The 15,221-nt window shown below is 35.9% G+C and overlaps 1 protein-coding gene across 1 annotated transcript in view; it reads right to left on the reverse strand.

The window, feature by feature from the left end:
• LOC104506279 (activating signal cointegrator 1 complex subunit 3-like) overlaps positions 1-15,221 on the reverse strand; it is a gene marked incomplete at its 5' end in the record, with an annotated part of 133,137 nt that overhangs the window by 64,493 nt on the left and 53,423 nt on the right. Inside the window, 9 exon segments of the mRNA XM_010147180.1 lie at positions 2,042-2,184; positions 4,164-4,284; positions 4,385-4,530; positions 4,675-4,841; positions 6,329-6,414; positions 7,806-8,026; positions 9,946-10,114; positions 10,598-10,696; positions 14,315-14,469. Coding sequence (XP_010145482.1) covers positions 2,042-2,184; positions 4,164-4,284; positions 4,385-4,530; positions 4,675-4,841; positions 6,329-6,414; positions 7,806-8,026; positions 9,946-10,114; positions 10,598-10,696; positions 14,315-14,469 — 1,307 coding nt within the window.

Consider the following 15,221-nt stretch of genomic DNA (forward strand, 5'->3'; position numbering starts at 1 on the left):
ATATATCTAGCACTGCTATAGCTTTGTCCTTTGCTGCAATGTCAAATGAAACCCAGGCTAATCATGCTCATTTAAAATACAAAACTACAAACCGGTCCCATAATTACCTAAAGAAATGTCCACTCGAAACTGTGGGTACTTCAAACCCAATTGTTTTCTACATAATGGTGGTAAGATATAACAACTTAATCCTCAGGCTTTTACATTTACGTAATCAGAACCGGGTAACTTGGTAGGTACCTTATGCTCCAAACAATCAGCTTATCAATTCAAATACAAATCATATGCAAATGCTATTAAACTAATACATGCAAAGTCTGCTTGTCCTTGTTGGCTCCTCTTTCAAAACCTTCAGAGGTTTAGTCTGAAACATATGAAATTCAAAGACTCCTAATAAAAACCCCTTTTCCAGCACGTGAAGAAGCTTCAGTTACAGTTCTGTTCAGGACGGCCGTGGCTCACAGGACATGAGGAAGCTATTCATATTAATGCAAGTCATTCAGGGCAAGCGGCACGTTGCATATTCTAATGGTAGGTGAGACTACTACAACAAACTAGCACAAGGTGCTAGAGTACTCTACCGTGCAGTATTAATTTTGATATGGAATATTTCTGTTATGCTGAAGAACACATTAAATAGAGGTTATACAGTTAGAAAAGCAGCATCAAATTGCGACATGTTTTAGTACTGGTAGTTTATCAGCCAAGACATCCATTTTCTCTTTTTAAATCCATCCAAAAGGGGATGAATACAAAGGGACTCCATCCAAAAGGGAATGGCTTTATCTCAGAAAAATCACGCTTTTTTTTTTTTTTCCAAAGATCAAATAAAATGAAATAATCTCACCTAGAAACCTGTATTTTTTGGCATGAAATTTTTGGTATACAACTGTATAATTAGTCATACAACTGTTGAAATATAAATTTTCATACAATATTCAATATGGATCTTGTATTTATCAGTCATGGCTTTTGCTGTATTTTGGCCCTATATTATCACAGAAATTCCTATGCAGAAGGTGTGCAACAATTAGAAAAGGCCTCCAAAATCTAGGAAATCTGAATGTCAACCAAAAAATTGTTTTGTAACAGTGATACACTATTATCAGGACCATTAGTCCAGAAGGAAACAAACAATTCTGTATTCAGAGCAGGTGCTGGATGGAGCGCAATCTCTAAAATCTAGTATACATTGTGCAGATTGCAGGTAAAAGACAACATTGAATTATTTTTTATTATTTGACTATCATTCATGTGTTGCAGTCAATGAAAGAAGGAGTTTTCTGAGAAACAATACAAGAAAATGTAATTAAAGATTATATTGCTTGAAAAAGAATATAAAATTAAACGTTTACTCCAGCACTGCTTAACATCTGAGTGTTTGACTTTGTAATCCTTAGGTTCTTTTAACAAAGATATGGGCAGAAGCTGTTATATTTTTTTTATAATGTTGACTTATTTCATTGATATGCAAGACTGAACCATTCCTAAATGGTTGGTTTTGCAGTATATCTATACATAGATGTATGAATATAGATGGACACATGTATATACACAGAGATATATATACATATACATAACCCTCTACACAAAGAGTTTTCTTACGAGAAGGATGATTTTGCTCCTAAAACAGTGGAAGAGATTTTGTTTAAATTCCAGCTCAACATCTATATGTCACAGATTTCCAGCTGTAAACTTTGGAGAACACTAGTCCTCTTTCTTTTATTCTTTGTCTTATCTTTGTATCAAAGGCTTGTACCATGTGACATATGTTGTCTGGGACAATGGAACTAGCATTAATAATAGATATGCAGAAAAAACAAAGATAAAAGAGTGTGTGTTCTAAAGTTCAGAGCTTGCAAAGATGCCTATATGGTCTTAATGCTGACACTGGTTTTAATACATATTGAAATTTAGCACATGCATGGCTGTTTCAAGATCTACCCTCAAATGATTCTCCTCTTTTAGATGTATTTTCTTTTCAAACAAACATCAATAAAATAGAAGCAAAGCACAATTACTGCAGGAAAAATGGTTTTACCTCTCTCTCATCCATCTTCAGCCACTGCTTGGGATCATCCTCGGTGGCTAGGAAAGCTATCAGATCTAAGGCAGTAAGCCTTGTCTGACGTCTGGATGACACAAAAATAAGAACAGGCTTGGCTGGAGAATGACTCCGAATTGCTGTTGAGGAAAACAGAACTTGAGAATTAGGCCGCTTAATGGCAGAAATTGGAGTTTCTCTCTGCAATACCTAGACAGCGGATATACCTCTCTGCAGGGGACATACAGGTATGTATACTTAGTCTCTATTCTGCCAGATAGATGAGCATATACCATCTCTGAATGGAAGATCATACAACTATGCTTATCTGCACCTGATTTAATCTGCCACGCTAGTTCAGTGACCACTGTCAGCTAATTAAGAGAATCAGGAAAAAAACCCACCCAAACACCACAAAAACTGGACAAGCTTTCTAGACCTCAAAGCTTGTGAACTTCTTTATCTCAGCCTAACAAGTACGTTATGTTTTTTTCTACACTATTGGGGTAATTGTATCAGGCTAAGTGCCATCAAGGTCCAGAACTTGCTTTCTTCCTGATCCAGACTGCACACTGCGTAAACTTATGTCTGCATGCAAAGAAAAAAACTTCAATCTGCCAAAACCAGAAAAGGGAAAGAAGGTAGGAAGTGACGTTTGCATAGCTGCTGTGAAAGTGGGCATTATGCTACAGAAGAACTTTGTTTCTGCTGTTTACTGATTAGTCTGATCTATTAAAACCCATTACATTTAAGGGCTGTTAAAAAAACATATTTTCTTGCTCAGCCCATGTCTGAAAGGTTTCAGGTTGCAACGAAGTTTGTACAGTTTCAGGAATAAGTATTACCATGAAAATGCTAAAATAACTCTGCCTATATCATGTCATACAAGCAGGGAGAAAAGCCCTCAATAAATCATACGTCTACAGATTTTCTAACGTCAACAAGCACTAGAAGTATAAACAGGTGTACGCAGAATTTCAAATGCTCTCTCTAAATCTCTTATAAATCCATTTGTGTGTTTTTTCTCATGTAATTCTCATTCTAGCAATTAAATTTATGCATTCTTAATTTCTGAAAACTAGTTCATATTATCCACATCATATATTGCCTCCCAGTTCATGAATACTACCCAGCATGTACACACACACACTATACAGTTGTGAAATTACTGAGATCGGATAATTCATGTCTATTTATACCTTACAACTATATATGCCAATATATCTATGTATTTTAAAAGCCCAGCATCTAATGGATTTTCGTTGCTTCAGGAACAGGTGTGGCAGAACACCCCAAGACAGATTTATTGTTCATTAGTGTTTTTGTACAATGCTCTTGTGGAGGTGTAAATAATCTGAGCTGTCAAGATTGGTCTCTAGTCCACAATCAATACTTTGCTGCTGTCATAAGACTAATTAAAGCAGCTAAAAAGTCACCTCACAAATGTCACCTCACAATCAACAGCAGTTCACAGTACAAAATTTATTTTGGAGGTTATTTTTAATTGTTATAATAAATACTCCTTATGTAACCAAACCAAAACATGTTCAAATAAAATGCAAGAGTTTTTCTTAAATCTATCCTCCTTGCCAGCTTTGTTAGGAATAAAAAATTGAAACCAGAAGCATATCTGGATGCACTACAAATTTTGAATTTTATGGTTATTGCTTTGAAACTGAAATTATAGCAGGTTAGCCTGACTTGCAACTTCTGTTCACAATTTTTTTTAATGCTTACATCCAGTGGTCCATATGAAAATACCTCAGCAGATTAATAGCATGAATGGTTTTACTACTTTCTAAATGTCAAATATTTTTACACAAATGTTTCTTTCTGGTGTCAAACACTAAGAGAAAACACATTTTATTTCCCCTTCATTAGCACTAATTTTATTCTTCTGTTCTAAATACATTATATTACTCTGTTAGATGCTGCACTTGCCACACACTTTACGCTGCAGACAAACAGCTTTGGGCCATCAGCAGAGCAGATTCCCCCTACGCATGCCAAGAGTACATACAGTAACACATGCAAATGTGCTGCAAACGAACTGTGTAAAGTGCCCAGTCTTTTTTACTTTTACAGAAAGAAGGGAAAGGTCTAGGCGCTTGTTGCTTACCCTGAAATGCAGGTTTGTTCATGCTAGCCATGCGAGGACAGTAATGCTGGCCAGGGAAGCCCTGAATGTGCACCTCCAGAGGAACTGGGCGTACTGATGGTCGGAAGTTGAACAGACCCATCTAGAAGAAAACATTTTTTCCAAGTTTAACCTTGAATTATCTTATCAGCTGTTTTTCTGCAGCAGAAATACGTTTCCATCTTCTAACACATCTTTCATACCTGATTAATATTTAGCCAGTCAGCGAGGTCTCTGGCATTTGCTAAAGCAGTGGATAAACCAACTACTCTTACAGGCTTCTCTGTGTGAGATGAGATGAAGTTTGTCCGAGACACAATGACTTCCAATACTGGGCCTCTCTCATCCCCTAGTACAAGAAAAGTCCATTGAAAAACAGAAAAAAACCCCCAACAAGTTGAGATGTCAAAAAGTATATTCATGTCGTACATACCAGCACATACTTACCCGAATTCAGCAATGATTCTGATTAAAGCCAACAAAACATGCTCACCTAGCAGATGGATCTCATCTATGATAAGGATGGCAACTTTCTGAACATAGCTTCTGTTCTGCCAGCTCCTGCTGACCCCATCCCACTTCTCCGGGGTAGTAACAATCAGGTCAGCTTGGGCAATAGCTCTCATGTCAGGAGTCACATCTCCTGTCAACTCTACAACCCTGCAATCAAGAAAGACGAGGGCTTGGCTTTACAAAGCTTTAGAACACCTTAATGTTGAAACACTAACTCCTAAACATTAACTCTTAAAAGAAAGAAGAAACAAAATTAAAGTCTTTTTCTTCTTGGTTAAATACTTTTAACAGGATCTTCAAAATCCTGTTAGGTAAACAAACCTGTCTCTCTGTTTTCCTAGTAAATAAATACCATTATTTAGCAAAACCACATTAAAAGAAGAGGGCGAATATGAGTCCCAAACCATCTATGGTTAATTTCTTAAAATGAAGATAACATAAAAATATTAGTATGATATAATGTGAATCATAACATCCTGTCACAGTCAGGATGAAAGCTCTCTAGAAAGGTACCAACTTGCTGCCTGCTGTTCCATATAGATCTCTGGTTGGAATAAGGAGGCTACTCTGCAGTGTATCTGCATTTCTGGGTGAAGTTCTATTAAGACTGGAGCAGAAATTATCCTGAGGTCATTTTTTGGTAAGATTAGCAGAATTTTTCTAATTGATTTCCTTATTATCCTTTCAAGTTCTACCAGCAGCATTTGAGATGATCCATCATTTTAGGCTGAACATAATGGATTTTGGGTATTTCTAGGACACACTCTACATCCAGCTGAACATCAAATAAGAATTCCTCAAAGTCATGTGTGTCTTCTGTTCAAAATTTCAATCACAAGTAATAGAGTAAATTTCAAAAAGAAAAGATTACCTGAAAATATTTTAAAATTAAAATAATTTATACTCACAGGCCATTAATATGGCAAAAAAATGTCATTTATTAAGTCACTGCTGTGATAATAGCTAGAATCTCAACGGACATTTCATGTACACAGAATCGCCCTTCTTTCTATTGAAACCCGTGGTGTGCTTTGAGCTTTAAGTTACAAAACCAAGCCATATATAGGCAAGGAAAAGGCCCTAAATAAAACATCCTATGGATCTAACTTTTAACTCAAGAAAGTATAATTTTGGAAAGCATCAACATGACTGATATACCTTATATATATCATAAATTAATGGCTGAACTCCAACAACTGAGAAGATCAGCAAGAAATTAATTTAACCAAGGAACAGAATGATATCTAATTTATATATGAAGGACAATATATAAATACTAATATATAGTTCATGCAAATCCTAGGAGTTCCTCACAGTTACGGTTTCTAAAGAAAGCTTATTTTGGATTGCAACTTCAATTTCCAAGGATACTGCAGGGAGAAATCTGAGCTTCATACCTGTTATACTGGCAAGTAATGAGAATGAAAATAGCTGCGCATCAAAGTACATCCCTTTTTCAGTTTTGATTTTACTATCACTACGTGACTACTGATAACTTTTTTTATAAGTACTAGAAATTTGAAGGATAGTACACAACCAAAGCCTATTTCGAAAAGTATTCTGTAGATTTTATTCATACTTGATGGGCTGTTCTTTTGCTTCTCATTTCTCTGATTAGGTAAAAAGAAACATACTTTTTACCAAGTTTTTCTTCAATCCTAACTTTCCAGTCCTCAATTCTTTCACGAACGAGTGCTTTTAGCGGCGCAATATACACTGCCTGCAAAAGAAAAGTCACAAAACCAGAAGTTAAACAAGAAACCTTTATTCAAGTACACCTACAAGGAAAAAACCAATATTTAATCCTTGTGAGATTTGAACATACTTATTATCTATAGAGTGATTAAGGTGCCACTTAAGTTCCTTAAGTGACTTACAACAGGATTATATTTAAAAAAGACTTAACACTTGAAAATACAGCTTCGTTTCCTCAGCCATTAACAAGCAAATAAATTAAGAAAGAAAAAGAATAATTTCTTGAAGTATTTATCACAACATTTAATACAAAAATCCACTTACAACTGGATTTTTTGCCAGTACTACCAAAATTTTCAAGCTAACATTCTAAACCAGAAATAATAAGCATTTCCAGCAAGCAATATCTTACCTGATTTCTAGTTACATTGTTAAACTATTACACCATTATCAATTAAATGAAAAAGCTGATTATTTTAAGCAAAATGTCACAATATTTGCCTCAAAGAAGCCTGCTGTGAAGGGGGGAACACTCTGACATGTAGAAATAATACTTATTTACAGATTTATGGTTAAATGTCCTGAAACTTATGAACATTAAGAAACTGCTACATGAAGAATTCACATACATCCTTTAAGGCATATAGCCAGGTTTTCAGCTTTATTAAAACCTAAAAGATACATTCCATTGAGAATTGGCTATTTTGTAAGTCTAACAGATAAACTGAAAACGTACGAATGTCTCATTTCCCTTGCTTGGACTAACAAATTACATGAAGACACTGAAATTTCAAAGATGAATAAGGTATTTATGTACATGATTTTTTTTAATTTGAAAGGTTATTCTTTGGTTAAATCTCAGTCAGATAGAAATTTCTTTTCCAAGGACTTTAAAGCTAAAACGTGGTTGACTAAGACAAGATGTCTAAGTCAAGATGCAGATATGTATTAACTTTGAAACAAAACCCCAAAAGCTGAGTATTTCAGCTTTCAGGCAATTTAAGAAATAAAACATGGGCAAGTTGGAACAGAAAACTGGCTTGTAGTAATTAATTGCAACTTATGTGTTTAAATAAGAGAGAGACTGGGCTAGTTGTATTCACACAGAAGGGAAGTAATAGCTATAAAACAGTACTACTGCTTGTAGGAGGAGACTAAAGCAGGAAATGCAGGTAAGTACTGGAAGGGAAGCCCAAAATGCCTGCATGCCACGTTTTTAGATTTAACTCTATTTGTACACTGATTAATATATAAACTTGAAACAAAAGCATAATGTACATCACGCAGTACCATTTTGTACCCAGACAGGTATAAAGGGGAGAAAGCAAAATTCAGTTTGCTATGGTCTTTTTCTAGCTTCTGTGTTGCTGAAAACATGCCTATGCAAAGTGATTCTAGTAAACCTATTTTACAAACCTTTGATGTGGGATACTTGTTAAAAACTCTGAAGATGGCTAACTCAGCTGCAACAGTTTTTCCAGAACCTGTAGGCGCTCCAAGAAGAACATTACAGTCTGTGTGATAAAGTGTATGAAATATCTGGGTCTGGATAGGGTTGAAGTGTGTGAATTTGTAAAGGACTTCATATTCCCGATGTCCCAAGGCTGTGACAGGTAGAGGTTGAAGATCTAGAAGCTCTAAAACCACAAAATAATCATAAGTACATGATAAGAGATGCCATAACATAACATAGTTTATTAGGAAGAGAAAGATATTAACCAGTACTTTAGTGGAAAATAACTACTGGAAATTGTTTTACTTAATATCTTATGTGACACAGAGTCCACATTTGAGTCCTTGTTAACTTTGATGAGGGATAACGAAAAGTTGATTTTATAGCTCTGAAGTATTTCTGCAAGTACTGTTGTAAGTATTCTGACAGCTGTGAATCACACATTTACAAAAGTCAATCTTTTTCTTGAAGCTGTTTCCTTTTTACCCAGTTGTAATAAGTTCTAAAGTCACTGTATTAGATTATATGTATGTCCAGCTTCCTACATTAACAGAATGCAGAGCTGGAGGACAGCACAGTCTGTGTATTTCAAATTCAAGGAAAAAATCTATTTAAGAAGGAAGAATTCTTTGGAGTTTCTAAATTGACGGAGTAACACAAATCAGATGACTACAACTAAATCTTGCCTCTAATCCTTTAAACACGTAATTAAAGACATAATCTTAATAAATAAACAAACAGCCTTTCAATATATGGTTCTCAATATATCTTGAGGGCATCTGCTATCCAAACAATTAGAGACTGTGGAATTTGGAAGATGATACATACAACCAGATTGGATTTGGAATCCTACCAAATTAAGGAGACTGCAGTGATTCTGCTAGGCAGATGCTTGCTTTGAAGTTTCGGGGTTTTTTTCTTTTTTTTTTTTTCTGTGGCTGGAGGTCTCATTGTCCTTTCAGGGTGCTTCACATTAAGGTATGATATGGGAGTCATAAAACCTACTGAGGCAATGATGCCTAATATTCTTCACATGCTTTTCACTGATACCTTATGGCCATTTTATCATTCCCACTGAAACTGTGATTTCTTGGTCGCTGTTGAGGAGAAAGAAGGTTTTTTGCCTAGCAGGGCCTCTATGTACTTCATTGTTGAGTGGGAACCAGATGGGAATTGAAATCAATTACCATAAATCCTAGAGGCTCCATAACTGGTGATGTGTAAATATCTTTCTGTTTCTTCTGAATAGTAGTCAGTGATCAGTCAATTAGATAAAAAGGTTACACATGCTTTGCCAGACAGCGTAGGTACAGTATAACAATAGCTAAACACTTCACAAACACATGTGAATTTACGCATGCCAGAGGACGACACCGTATGAGAACTGAATATTTCTGAAGGCACTCACTTCACAGCCCGCTAGATGAGCCAAATGTAATTACAGTGGAAAGGTTTTACAGTGACATCAGGCACAATGAATGTATAAAGCAATTTATGTACCCAGAAAAAAAGAAGCAAAACACAAACATATGCTTCTGTGCCAAGTGTTAAAAAAGGAGGGGGAGGGGAAGGCCATGACTTGATCAGCAGTGCTGAGCTGAGCTGTGATGTTCAGTACTGTAACAGTGCTTGCTGTGATGAATTTATTTTAGTAAAAATAGTGAAATGTTTCATATTTTCAAAATGTTAACTGTGTTTGTTTTTTCTTTGCTGAATTCCATTTATAAGACAACAATCCACTCTAAGATTATATTTAACCAGTCCAGAAGAACCGTAACGCTTACAAGCCCTAAGATAAGACATACTGTAACACAGAGATTTGCTTAGTTTTATATGAAAGTTTCAATTTTCCTATGCTTTACAGAGAACCTGGAGTAACTAAAAGGCTGGTATTATGTTGAGATGAAATGAGCCGCTTTTTGTTCAGGAATTTCAAATTTCAGAGAGCTTTAAGGTTAGTGAAGAACTGGTCTCAATCATACAAATATATCACAAAGTGAAATTCCGCAGCAATGAAGCAGAAGTTGAGATTTATTGCACTATCATACAGAAAATCAATATGAGCAAGATGAATTAAAACAGAATGATCAAATTTGAAGTTACCTGTGTGGGGTGGGTGTCTCTCTGGAAGAATCAAATGTTGAAAATTTATGATACATACAGCCTCTGCGCCTAACCATCTATCGGACACAGCTCGGATGTAATATTGAGAAGGAAGAGGTTCAAAAATTGGGATTGTGAACACCAGCATTTGAGGTTCTTTAGTGATGACCTAATGCAAACATGTAGAGAATAATTACTGCACGGACAAATCAATATCTTGAAAAATCAGTTTGCCTCACTTCCATAAGCACTGCCAACACACAGCAATAATATATGTGTGAAACTCCACGTGCAAAATGTTCATATCTTTATAAAATATTCCACCACTGGGAATGGATTTTGTTTCCATGGACTTCAAAAGGTAAAAATAAAGCTGCCAATTCATCTTTTTCTTTAACAGACAAACCCATTACAGTCTTTCTTTTTCACCTGGAAATAACTGTCCCAGCAAAGGAGAAAAAGGAGAAAAAGGGACATCTGAGATTAGAAAAGATCTTTGTGCAAGTCCCAGCTTACCACGTACATCTGAAATGGAAAGCTGTGCTAGAGATCTGAAAATCTGCTTAGCTCAAAATATTGTTCGACCATGCCTATCCGCATCTCACTAACCTGATTTTTGTCTTGCTATGAGATTCTGAATAAAATCCATTACCTGCTTTTTCTGAATGATGAAGTACTCTGAATGATAAATGTGATCATTGGTAGGGTCTTCTACCCAAATCCACCAGGGCTCGCCCACAGTGCCGTGTACCTTTAAGAGTAAAGACAGCTTTGTTATACTTTAATGAGGTTCTCTAGGTTTGCTGGGTATATCGGACATATTCCTAGATGACGTCGGCTTACAAAGGAATACAGAAATATAGAAATCAGAGGTAAGAGCAATATAAGATGTCCAATTAGATCAGTCTGCTTAAAGATTGTTTCAGTAAGAGTTTTGCTTAAATATAACATTAATGGGTGTAAGTATAATATAAATGGGCATGACACAAATGCAACTGAAGCTAGTGCCTCTGCTGTTTATAAATAGACTAAACTCCCGGGTTTTTCTCCAGGCTCCTAAAAAAGGACTCCTTCTCCTTTTTCCTCCTTTCACATCTGTCTTTGGATTCTGTATAGAGCATTGTCTTTTCCTATCTACTGCTCATTTTTCAGTCAAAAACATTCTCTCAGGAAACACTGGACACTGAATTGTGACATTCCTGTCTCCTCCGCTCTCTCTCCCCCTCTCCTCTAGAAAGATAGAATAAGTGGGTTGAGAAGCCGGTAGATGTAGTCATTGCTAGAGGTGAAGTGAGAAGAACATAAATAGAGCTGTCTCGTGATGGTTCCCATGCCATCTGGCAACACTTTACTCCATCCTAGATTTTTGTTTGCTTTGTTGTGTACCTTATTTTGCAATGCCAGCCACAAATCATAGCTAGGTGGGATGCTCAGTTAAGATCTGTCAGAATAAATGACTTGTGCCAATGGCATTTTACGTAAATATCTAGGACAAGAAGAAAAATGCATGGTAAAGGAGTACAGAAGACATTATTAAACGAACACCGATTTCTGATGTTTCTGGTGAGAACTGTGATAAGGTACAAAACCAGTATGAAGATGAAAAAAAGTTGGAATTGTTCCTAAGCTTTGGTGAATTGGAAAAAACCTGCAAAGCTCATCTCATGGTTGTTTCTAATGGCCATTTTAATGCTACAGGAATCTGGTACTGATTGACACAGCACACAGACTTTTCAGCATCGTTAATTATTGTGTATGTGTTGGCAAACAGTCTGCACTGGCTTCTGGAGACGAAACTATGTATTAAGAATAGAATTAAGGTGCTTTTGTTTCTTTTTTTAACACGGCTGCACAACAGATAAGTAGATGGACAGTAAAGATGCTGTCGTTCACTTTTGTTACGTCTGAATTTCTCTGGCAGCTTTACTGGGACCTGAAGCGGTGAAACTGAAAGGACACAGGTCACTGCAGGTGACATTTTGAAAAATTACTGTGAGACTCTCAGGGTTTAGGAGAATTTAAGAGAGGAAAGAATAATTACGGAAGGCCAGATAAAAGTTCAAAGCTCAGAAATTTTATTCTCAACTGTAACAGCCTCTTAGTTTCAGAGAGTCCTGTGAGAAAGCTGCAGGGGGAAAAAAGGGCGACGTGGGAACAGGCAACGCAGCACGCCCTCCAGTAATGATTTTCAGGATCTCTCGGGACCTCTTATGAACTGACACATACCTGTATTTGGGGTAGCCACTGCCCTAAAACTGCATTTCTGATACATGACTCAGCTAATTAATACTAGTTGCATTATTCTGTATGTCTGCTGGGCTCCTCCTGATTGCAGCGAGGCTTACTTGCTCTGCCTGGGTATGTTTATAGTCCCTTTCTTTTAACAATGTAATAAGAATTTTCCACTGTGATATGGCTCACACGCACCGAAAACTGCAGCCATTAAAGATGAAGATGATGTCATCTCTCATGACTACCAAAACATACAATGTGTCACTTGTTAAGGCAAATGCAAAAATTGTGATAAGATTGTTGAAATGTTAGCCAAGTGAGGTATTTCAGTTAAGTATGGTATTTATATTTTTAAGATTCTGATTTTATTTGACTATTCCCAGTCCCTGAATGGAATTTTCTGGCAGCTAGTTTTTCTAACAATTACAGCTATACCTGTAAGTTTCTACAGTCTTCTTCTGAATAGCTTGTTAAAGTACCGTGTGATGATGGAGAAGCAGTTTCAGTGTCAATGGTTGAATTTAGAAGACAGTTACTAATTTTTTGAGAGACTATTAAAATTTAACGGCTTTTTTTTTTTTTTTACTGTGAAAGAAGTTTAATTTACTGAAGAAACAAGAAAATCAGCCACTACCTTACAAAAATAAAAAGAAATAAAAATTTTTTCCCAGGTTTTGATGACCACCAATATACACATTCACACAAAAAGAGCTCCATAAGTTACATTGATAAAACAACCATAATGTTTCCAAAGCAACCATTAGGAAAACTGTGTCAAGGGGTCATAGCAGAAAATATTTTTGTTGAAGTTTTGCTATACCTTTAGAAGTTCAGAAGCAAAATAAGAGAGTATAATTCTGTGCAGACCCCTTTTAAATTTCTATAAATATAGAAGAACCTAGATTTGGTAGAAAAATGTAAAAAAGACACAGTTTAATATAAAGAACAGTCGTGGTGGGTTTTTTTGTCTTTAACAGATTATAGGCAAAGCAGATGAAAGATCGAATAAGAAAAACTTGTTTCAATCCTGAAAAGTAATGCTGGTTTTCATTCTGAAGTAGTGCACATAAATAAGAGAGAGAAAAAATAATTCCTGTTATAATTCACATTAGGAATCCATTCAAATATTTCTGTAATAAATCCAGGTAGCAAGCAAAATCTAGCTTCTGTAGTTTGGTCGTTAATCTCCCATTCATAAGATAACTAGGTGAAACTTCCAAAGGAAAAGAAAAAGCCTTTATGCAGGGAAAATAAATTCTAAAATAATCTAAATGTTTGTGGAATAAAACTCTAATTTACTTGTGATTAAGGTGAATTTGTGATCTAAAGGATTTCAGAATTATTTTTTAATAAAAGAACAGACACTTAATAACCACCTTTCTGAACAATTTATCTTAAAGGTAAGTCTCCTAAGTGTAAAAAAAGAAAAATATGCTTGCCCACTGAGGTAGCTTTGCCTTGTTTCTGTAGAAAGTTTCAGAAGTACCAGCAACAATACAATGCCCCCATGTGGACATTCGTATTTCATATAGGTTTATCTTAAATCTATTTCTAATGAACAGGGTGTGGGTATACCTAAATGTGCGACTACTACAACTCCTTTCCTGTAAATCTGCACCATAAAATATGGATGAATATAATTCCAAATGTATCTCAGTTTTTCTGTTCAGAAGAGTCCCCACAGCAGAAAGGCACTGAGGCTGTGATTGTACACTTGTAAAGCCATAAAGAGCAGCAGAACTTGGTATACATGAACTCTATTTCAAGGTTTTATTTTCTGCATTTAACATTCATTCACAGTTCAGAGCCATCTGTGTCTCCCTTTTTCTTGCTTCTCCTTTTCGGGCACATAACTCAAATCCATGTATGAATACTATTAATATTCAGTATGAGCACTTGCTTCAACATGTTACAAACAGTGTACTCCTGTAACAACTAAGGGAAATAAAAAGATGATCTTTGGGTGCCGCCTTCTACAAAAGTCTTAAAGTTCATTCCACTCCTGTTATCAAATTTACTTTTTAGCTGAAAGAAATATCCTTTTCTTATCCAAACAGCTACTGACTCTCTGTGATCAACTCCTTCACTGAAGCTAAATTAATGCATCCCATCCATCCTCCACCTCCCTTCTCTTTACCTGGTCATTCCACGTGAAGTCAGGAGCGATGTTCAGTCGAACTCGGAGCACCGTGCGGGTAATTGGCTGAATCGTTGCTTCCATTACGATGGAGGGGATTTGATGGACACACTGTTTTACCTTTAACCCGATCTTCACATGATGCAGCATATGACCTGCCAAGAAAACATTAGGTGTAACAAATTTGCATTTCCAGGAAAAATAATACAACTCCGACTTTCAAATAGGCTTGGAGAGAGAATTATTATTGCTTGCTTGTTTTACTCTTAGGTGCATAAATGTCTGACTCTCCTGACCTGGCATGTCTGAATATTTTGTAATACTTAACTTGAATTAGCAATTTAGAACCTATAAAAATCAGTATTAACCTTCCTGTTGGCTATAACTAAGGGGTTAAAATAACTATTAAGAATTCACACTGAAAACATATTATGTTAAGCTAGTTCCTTTTCTTTACTGACTTTTTGACCAGGCTCTTACCAAGCCATATAGTTCTTTTTAAAAGCATGAATACCGACCTTTTACTTAATGAAGGGCACACATTTGAACTTCTAATTCCTGTGTAGTGATTCAAAGCAGACAGAATGCTTTTCATAAAACTTAATAAAGGTAGTTAATAGCCTAAAAATGCAAGCAGCTACTAAACATCTCACAGTAGCTCTGATCTTTCAGAATACACCAGCGTGTAACTGAGACAAAGGAAAAACTAAGCGTCGCAATGTTTTTATTTTCTATCGCAGTCCTGGTAACTCAGGCAATAAAGTGATTACCTTCATTAAAAAGAAAATGTCCTACTTGCATTTTACAGCTGAAATCTGTTCCCTTGATCTTAATTTTAAATATAAAACAAAGTATGTGGCAGTGATTTCTTTTTTTTTTTTTCCCCTGAAAAATATTGCAACTTCTA

This window comes from Eurypyga helias, unplaced genomic scaffold, assembly GCF_000690775.1.
Source record: "Eurypyga helias isolate BGI_N326 unplaced genomic scaffold, ASM69077v1 scaffold3280, whole genome shotgun sequence".
NCBI classification, from domain to species: Eukaryota; Metazoa; Chordata; class Aves; order Eurypygiformes; family Eurypygidae; genus Eurypyga; species Eurypyga helias.